This window comes from Lepus europaeus, chromosome 5, assembly GCF_033115175.1.
Source record: "Lepus europaeus isolate LE1 chromosome 5, mLepTim1.pri, whole genome shotgun sequence".
Taxonomy (NCBI): domain Eukaryota; kingdom Metazoa; phylum Chordata; class Mammalia; order Lagomorpha; family Leporidae; genus Lepus; species Lepus europaeus.
Window position 1 is genome coordinate 141354729 of NC_084831.1, and position 9165 is coordinate 141363893.

A 9165-nucleotide genomic window follows, 5' to 3' on the forward strand; every position below is an offset into this window, starting at 1 on the left:
ATACACATTTCACCATGCTGTTCCGACATCTCTTCTGGCCAACTCCTACTTCTGTTTTTTGTTTTTGTTTTTCCCTCGTTCTTCAGCTCTCACTTTAGACTCCATTTCCATTCCCATACACTCCTCTCGGTGAGGATGGTTCCGTCCCTGTGGATGCTCTTCCCCAATCGCAGCCTGTAGTCAAAGTGCGCACTTAGCTGTCTGTCTCCACCCTAAGCCTGATGGAGAAAGTGACTATTCAGCAGCCCCTCAAGAAATGGTTGTGAAATATACATGAAAATGTATGTTAGGTGTTAGGAAAAGAGCTAACAGAATCCTTTCCAGGAGTGATTATTTAAAAAAGAAATTGTATCTTTACAGATGATATATGTGTATACTCTACATTTTGTACGGTTACATTTTATAGTTCTGTGCGGATACAGACAAGTCCTCTTTGCTCCCATAACTGACACTTGTTAGGTGAGGCTCAGAAGCCTGCACAACGGTGGGTGCATTTGGCACAGCGACTTGGACACTGGTTGGGACCCCACATGCCATATTGGGAATGCCTGGGTCATCGAAAGTCCCAACTGCTCCACTTCTCACCCAGCTTCCTGCCAATCACATCCCGGGAGGCAGGGGTGATGGCTCAACTACTTGGGTCCCTACCACCCGCTTGGGAGAGACCCAGATTGAGCAGGCATTTGGGGAGTGAACACACAGATGGAAGATTGCCTCTCCTTCTCAGCCTTTCAGAAAAATGAAAATAAATAAGTAAAATTTTACAGAAAGCCAAAAAGGTAAAAATAGCAAAACACAGTGATTGTTAAATGGTATTGCAAGGAGTCAGCATCTTGGGGAAGTGGGCAAAGCCACCACTTGCGGCATCCATATTGAAGTGTAGGCTCAAGTCTCAGCTGCTCTGCTTCCGCTCCAGCTCCCTGGTAATGTGCCTGGGAAGACATCAGAAGATGGCCCAAGTACTTGGGCCCAGCTACCACATGAGAGATCTGGATGCAGTTCCTGGCTTCTGGCTTCAGCCTGGCCCAACTGAGGCCAACTGGGGAGTGAACCAAAGGATGGAAGATTTCTCCCCTCCTACCCTACCTCCACCCTGTCGCCTTTCAAATAAATAAATAAATATTTAAAATAAATACTGCAAAAAACAGAAAAAACAAAACAAAGCACAGATTTTCTCTCATCATTCCCCCCTCCAGTGAAAAGCCAAAGCACCTGTCACAGCTTTGTCAGGAATTTGAAATGCGTAAGTATTTCCACCTGATTTTCTCCTCATTGTCTCCAGAGTTCAAAGGAACTGTCCCTCCAATGCTGGACCACAGGGCCTGACTTCCGCCTGCCGATGTGGCCTCCCCGTTGCTAAACGTCCTTCTGTGACCTCATTGCCCAGCCCGGATTCCAATTGCCACTCTGTGACATCATCAGCTAAAGATCCTGTTTGCTACCAAGTTCAGAGGCCCCAAGAGCCCAGTTCCTGTACAGAAGCAACTGTGGGGATGGTTTTAGGACTGAGCTCCCTGCAGATCACCCTTGGATCCAAGCGAGAGTGCCTCTTCTAGGCTGACTTCTTCAGACATCAGTATGGGTTTGTAGCTTCTTGTTTCCACTAACCCCTTGAGAACCTCCAAAGATCAATGTCAAAGGTGCTCCTGCTGCCATTTCCAGAGCACCTCGGCAGCCCACATGGTCTCTCCTTCTCCACTGGCCATGGACAACACAAACACAGTCTCTTCAGCCCTAGAGCTGCCCCAGCACCTGGTGCCCAGCCCAGAAGAAAGCTCAGCGAGTCCGGGAGAGGAAGCACAGCACCAGCTGAGCAGCACAGCTGCGGTCCAGACCCTGGCCAGTGTCATTCGGCCTTGCTACGGCCCCTGCGGCCGTAAGAAGCTCCTAGTGACCGTCACTGGAGAAACACTGTGCACGGGGTATGCTGCAGCTATCCTGAGGGCCCTACAGCTCGAGCACCCAGTGGCCCAGTTCCTCCGGGAAGCAGCCCAAACCCAGGCGGAGAACAGTGGGGATGGCACAGCCTTCCTGGTTCTCCTGACAGAAGCCTTGCTGGAGCAGGCTGAGGACCTGCTGAAGGCTGGCCTGCCTCGCACGCAGCTCCGGGAGGCCTATGCCACAGCCACGGCAGAGGTCCTGGCCGCACTGCCTTCCCTGGCCATCCGATCTCTGGGGCCTTTGGAAGATCCTTCCTGGGCCCTCTACTCTGTGATGAATACCCACACTCTGTCCAATACAGAGTTCTTGACCAAGCTGGTGGCCCATGCATGCTGGACTAGCAAGGAGCTGGATGGCAGCTTCAAGCCAGAGCGTGTTGGAGTGTGCACGCTGCGTGGAGGGGCGCTGGAGGATTCCTGCCTACTCCCAGGCCTAGTGATGCCTGGGAAACCCTGTGGACAGATGACCGTCGTATTAACTGGTGCCAGGGTGGCTCTTTTTGTTTGTCCCTTTGGTCCCGCCAGCCCAAATGCACCGGCAATTGCCCTTCTTTCTAGTCCCGATGACCTAGCTACATTTAGTAAGGGGAGTGAACAACTGATACAAAAGCAGATTTCCCAGCTGGAAACTGTAGGCATCAATGTGGCGGTGGTATGGGGAGAAATTGATGAGCAAACCCTCACGCTGGCTGATGAATATGGCATCATGGTGATCGAAGCCAAGTCGCGGAAGGAGATGGTCTACCTGAGTGAGGTGCTGGACACACCTTTGCTCACTCAACTGGTTCCTCCTCTGAAGCCAGGGAAGTGCCAGAGGGTTTACAGGCAGGAGCTGGGAGAAGGTGTGGCTGTGGTATTTGAATGGGGCTGTCCAGGGACACCTGCCCTCACCTTGGTCCTCAGGGGGGCCACAGCTGAAGGGCTGCGGGGTGCACAGCAGGCTGCCTACCACGGCATCGATGCCTATTTCCAGCTGTGCCAAGATCCCAGGCTGGTTCCAGGAGCCGGTGCCACAGAGATGGCTCTGGCAAAAATGCTGTCAGACAAGGGAAGAAAACTGGAAGGGCCGAATGGTCCTGCGTTCCTGGCATTTGCCCGGGCCCTGCGGTCTCTTCCTAAAACCTTGGCTGAGAACGCAGGCTTAGCTGCCTCAGACGTGATGGCAGAGTTGAGTGGAGTTCACCAAGTTGGGAACTTCCTAATTGGAGTGGGAGCTGAGGGGATTATCAATGTGGCTCAGGAAGGGGTATGGGACTCCCTAGCGGCCAAAGCCCAAGGACTTCGAGCGGTTGCTGACGTGGTGCTACAGCTCGTGGCTGTGGATAAAATTGTGATGGCCAAGAAAAGTCCCACCCAGCAGCAGATCTTGAATCCTGACACGAAGAAGAAAAAGGAAAGCCTATCTGCTATGCAAAAAAAAATCCTTGAAATGTACAAGGAACATCATTCGCAATAAATCGGGGACTGCCAAGGAGGGCATAATCTCCCCTAAAATTAATGTTTGCCTTACTTATTCCCTCCCTCTTTGGTACTGTTGGAGTCCCTTCCTTCAGATAAAAACAACACAAAGACACATGAAAGTTCTTCTAACTGGCTTACTTCCTCTCCATGTCTTGACTTTTTCATTTCCTGTTTCTCTCCATCAGAATCTGTTCCTTCCCTACAATAAGAGCAGGATTCAATTCTAAGATTTTTAAATTGAGTACCTAGACTTTAGGGATGCAAAAAAAATAAGAAGTTCAGTAATCGCTTCGCAACTATTTGAGTATTCCCTGCGTGCTACTCAAATATAATATGAATTAATGTCTAGAAGTCACTTTAGCACTCAGAACAGCAGTTCCAGCTTATAGCAATGGCCCGTCATTCCTGTTGTGATTATTTGAAAAAAGAAGAGACTATCACTTTGAGGCAAAATAAATAAAAGTAGGAAAGAAGCTGCCGGCAGGCAGAAATTTAAGTTTTTAAAGGCATCCTTGGCATAGATAACAGAAAAACACACCTGAGAACTGTGCTAAGGACTGAGGTGGGAGGGAAGCTGCATGGTGGGTTGGGGATAAGTCTGGGAGGGATGGGAGGAGCGGCCTGGATACTCTGGGGCATTAAGGAAGGATCTGAGCAAGCTGAGTGGGTTTAGCGCATGAGGGGTCTTCAGAATTTCATGGAAGATGCAAATTATGAAAAAACTATGCATGGATTTCAAATTTTTTGCACCAAGTCAAAATTTTTTTTTTTTTTTTTTGGACAGGCAGAGTTAGACAGTGAGAGAGAGAGACAGAGAGAAAAGGTCTTCCTTCCGTTGGTTCATCCCCCAAATGGCCGCTACGGCCAGTGTGCTGAGGCCGGCGCGCTGTGCCCATCTGAAGCCAGGAGCCAGGTGCTTCCTCCTGGTCTCCCTTGCGGGTGCAGGGCCCAAGCACTTGGGCCATCCTCCACTGCACTTCCCGGGCCACAGCTGAGAGCTGGACTGGAAGAGGAGCAACCAGGACAGACTCCAGCGCCCCGACCGGGACTAGAACCCGGGGTGCCGGTGCTGCAGGCGGAGGATTAGCCTATTGAGCTGTGGCACTGGCCTTGATTTTTTAAAAAAGATTTTATTTATTTATTTGAGAGTTAGAGTTACAGACAGTGAGAGGGAGAGATAGAAAGGTCTTCCATCCATGAGTTCACTCCCCAGAAGTCCGCAATGGCTGGAGCTGTGCCAATCCGAAGCCAGGAGCCAGGAGCTTCTTCCTGGTCTCCCACATGCGTGTAGGGGCCCAAGGGCTTGAGCCATCTTCTACTGCTTTCCCAGGCCATAGCAGAGAGCTGGACTGGAAGTGGAGCAGCCAGGACTAGAACCGGCGCCACAGGCGGAGGATTAACCTACTGTACCACGGGCCGGCCCCATTGATGTTTATTTTTCATCTACTTGAAAGGCAAAGTAAAAGAGGGGTGGGGGGAGAGAATCTCATCCACTGGTTCACTTCCCAAATGCCCAAAGCATCAAGAGCTAAGTCAGGGAGAAGCTAAGAGCCCAGAACTCCAACCAGGTCTGCCAGATGGGTGGCAGGGTTCCAAGAATTTGGGCCATCATCCACTGCCTCCCAGGATGCATTAGCAGGAAATGTTGGTGTCCCAAGCAGCAGCTTTACACCCTGAGCCAAAAGCCTGCCTCAAACTTATATTGAAATTCTATTTTGGGGGCCAGAGTTGTGGCACAGTGAGTTAATCCTCTGCCTCTGATGCATCCCATATGGATGCTGGTTACAGTCTGGGCTGCTCTATTTCCCATCCAGCTCATTGCTAATCTGGGAAAGTAGTTGAAGATGGCCCAAGTACTTGAGCACCTGCCACCCATGTGCGAGAACCGGATGGGGTTCAGGCACCTAGCTTCTGGCTGGCTCAATCTCAGCTGTTCAGCCATTTGGGAATTGAACCAGTAGATGGAAGATATTTTCTCTCTCTCTCTCTCTCTTTCATTCTGCCATTTAAGTAAATAAAAATTTTAAAAATAATAAATTCTATTTTTGCATGAACTGTTCCAGGCACCCTTATACCACCCCAGTTCTTTTCAACTTTGTCCAGCCCAGTTACTCTGCTTCTCTGGAAAAAGAGCAAACCTAGGCGATGGCAAGGCACAACCTCTTACAATCATAAACACACACATTTAGAGACATTTAGAGACCTGAATGCAAGATGCAAATGTCCTACAGCATGCATAGAAGCTGCAACAAAGCCAAACAAATTCTGAAAAATGTTAAAGTTAAGTGAAATCCTAAAAATCTTTTAGAAAGCAAAAAATGGTCAATTAAAAGTACATAACTATATTTATCACTACTATTTTGAGAAAAATAAAGTTTCATTGATTTGAATTTGACTTCATTACAGTTTCTTTTTTAAAGGATTTTTATGTGCTTATTTCAAAAGCAAAGTTACAGAGAGAGATGGAGAGAGAGAGAGACAGAGAGACGGATTTTCCATTTGCTGGTTCACTTCCTAAATAGCCACACTGGCGAGGCTGGGTCAGATCAAAGCCAGGAGCCTTGAACTTCATCCAGGTCACTCATGTGAATTTCAAGGGCTCAAGTACTCCGGCCATCTTCAGTTGCTTTCCCAAGCACATTAGCCAGGAGCTAGATTGGAAGTGGAACAGCAGGGATTCAAACTGGTACTTAGAAGGAATGCTGATGTCATAGGCAGAGACTTAACCTGCTGTGCCACAAAGCCAGCCTCCATTTTTTTTTTTTAAGATTTATTTATTTATCTGAAAGGCAGAGTTACAGAGAGGCAGAGAGAGACGTCTTCCATCCCACTGGTTCACTCCCCAGATGGCCACAACAGCCGGAGCTGTGCCAATCCAAAGCCAGGAGCCAGGAGCTTCTTCTGAGTCTTCCACGTGGGTGCAGGGGCCCAAGCACTTAGGCCATCTTCTACTGCTTTCCTAGGCCATAGCAGAGAGCTGGATTGGAAGTGGGGCAGCCGGAACTTGAACTGGCGCCCATATAGGATTCCAGCACTGCAGGTGGCGGCTTTACCTGCTATGCCACAGCACTGGCCCCCATTATGGTTTTTTTTTTTTTTTTTTTTTTTTGTCAGGCAGAGTTAGACAGTGAGAGAGAGAGAGAGACAGAGAGAGAGTTATAGACAGTGAGAGACAGAGAGAAGTCTTCCTTCCGTTGGTTCATTCCCCAGTGGCCGCTACGGCCGGCGCTGCGCCAATCCGAAGCCAGGAGCCGGGTACTTCCTTCCGGTCTCCCATGCAGGTGCAGGGACCCAAGCACTTGGGCCATCCTCCACTGCCCTCCCAGGCCACAGCTGGACTGGAAGAGGAGCAGCTGGGACTAGTATCTCGTGCCCTAACCATGATTAGAACCTGGGGTGCTGGCGCCGCAGGCAGAGGATTAGCCAAATGAGCCACGGTGCCAACCCCCATTATGTTTTTTTTTTTTTTAATATCTTTTTTTTTTTTTTTTTTTTTGATGGGAAGAGTGGACAGTGAGAGAGAGAGAGACAGAGAAAGTTCTTCCTTTTTGCCATTGGTTCACCCTCCAATGGCCGCTGTGGCCGGCGCATCGTGCTAATCCCAAGCCAGGAGCCAGGTGCTTCTCCTGGTCTCCCATGTGGGTGCAGGGGCCCAAGGACTTGGGCCATCCTCCACTGCCTTCCCGGGCCACAGCAGAGAGCTGGCCTGGAAGAGGGGCAACCGGGATAGAATCCAGTGCCCCAACCGGGACTAGAACCCGGTGTGCCAGCACCGCAAGGCGGAAGATTAGCCTGTTAAACCACGGCGCCGGCCCCCCATTATGTTTTAATAATATAACTGCTTTCATATTTCTTTCCTGCCATAAAGTTCCCTACTATTCTGAGAAAGTCTCAAATTCTAATTTGAGATAGTGGTGATGATACCGATAACTTCAGAACAGTTCCAAAGCACTTCATAAATTTTATTTAATCATCAAAACAAATTTATGAGAGACTTGATTACCTCTGTTGTAGAAGACACACTTGAGCTTTAGAAAAATTAATTGACCAATGTTAGGAAAGTAAAATAGGGAAAACCCATTCTTTTATTGATTGTTTTACTGTCACAATCACAAATTCCTCTATGCTGGATATTTTCAGAGAATAACCCTATGCTTAGGGAGAAAGTATGTCTCAAAATTTCCCTTTGAAATTTTAAAATTAGTGTTTTTTAATCACATAAAAGTTAAGTTGGTTGCTTGCATTGTGGCACAGCAGATTAAGGTGCTGTCTGCAACACTGGCATCCCAGAGGGATAGATGGAGTCCTGGATGCCCCACTTCCAATCCAGCTCCCTGCTAATGAGCCTGGGAAAGCAGAAGATGGCCCAAGTGCTTGGGTCCCTGTCACCCATGTGGGAGGCCCAGATGAAATTTTTAGCATCTGGCTTTGCCTAGCCCAACCTTGGCAGTTGTGACCATTTGGAGAGTGAGCCCATGTATGGAAGATATCTGTGTGTGTGTGTGTGTCTCCTTCTCTCCTATAACTTTGCCTTTCAAATAAATAAATCTTTTCTCTTTAAAAGCTATGTTTATTTTGTAAAAATACAAAGATGGCTCCTGCCCACAGAACATTTTAGTTAGAAGTCCAAGAAGTTTGTTGGCCAAACAATGTAACGTAGTATATTTTAATTTCCTCAGTTTGATACACAAGGGAATATACAACCATTTATTTTTTGGGAGAAAACCGCATCGTTACGTTTGATTATCTTCTCCTTTTCTCTTAGACAAAGACTGGCCCATAGACACACACACATACACACACACAGAGAGACTGGCCCATAGAGACACACATGTTAGGAAACTGGCACAGTTGTATCTCTGGCGCGATCTATGCCCTGATTTACATCCTAGGCCCAGCCCCCACCGCCATTGCTGGAATCCAGGTGGCCACATGGCCCAACCGCTGTTGTCAAGCTCCACCCCCATCCTAATGGGATTCTCCGCTCCTGCCTTCCTGCCTGCCCTTGGGCAAAGTTTTAAAAGGACCTGTTCCTGAACACGTGGCTCTCTCTTGGCTCTCTCTCTTGGCTCCTCTCCTCCTCTCATCTCTCTCTCTCTCTCTTACAGTCTCCTTCTCTCTTTTTCCCTCTTCGCCCCTTCCCTCTGGTGTACTGAGTTTTCCCCCAATAAACCCTTTCCCTTACTCCTGTGTTCGGTGTGTTTTGTGACAGCTCACAACACAGAGACTGGCCCATAGACACACACACACACCCTTGCAGGGAAAAGCAAGTTCCATTTAACATCAAGGATAGGCTTACAAGGGATAAAGAAATGTGTAGCAGATACAAATTGAACCGGTCAATGCCAAGCGCTTGAAAGGTAAAATACCTGCCCCAGACTTGAAACTTGAAGAGACACAGATCATTCTGGTGTCTTACAGGATATGCTGGGGAGGTACACAACCTTGTTCTACTTCAATCCCCCGATCCACCCGATCTGCCCAGCTTTCTACTCACCCCAAAACTGCTAGGTCAGATCCTCAGTTCTGTAAACTCCTGAATATCCTTTATACAAATCTTGAGTTAGCCAGAGCTGGTTTCCCCTTTTGTAATGTAAAGAACATTAACTGCTCCAAGAGGGAAGCAAATGTCACTCAACAGCCAAGCCCATTGCCCTGGGCAGCTAGCAGAAAGGGCTTCCAGGACCAGAATGAGAGCTGATAAAAGCTGGGCATGTCTGTATTTTGGTTTCTTCTCGAACCAGTGGAGAGCTAGCTCCTAGTC

The 9165-nt window shown here is 48.4% G+C and overlaps 1 protein-coding gene across 1 annotated transcript; it reads left to right on the top strand.

The window, feature by feature from the left end:
- Positions 1 to 1626: 1626 nt before the first annotated feature.
- On the top strand, positions 1627 to 3396 carry CCT8L2 (chaperonin containing TCP1 subunit 8 like 2). Its single transcript, XM_062190209.1, has one exon. The coding sequence runs from the start codon at positions 1681 to 1683 to the stop codon at positions 3394 to 3396; it is 1716 nt and encodes a 571-aa protein (XP_062046193.1). The 5' UTR covers positions 1627 to 1680.
- Positions 3397 to 9165: the final 5769 nt, after the last annotated feature.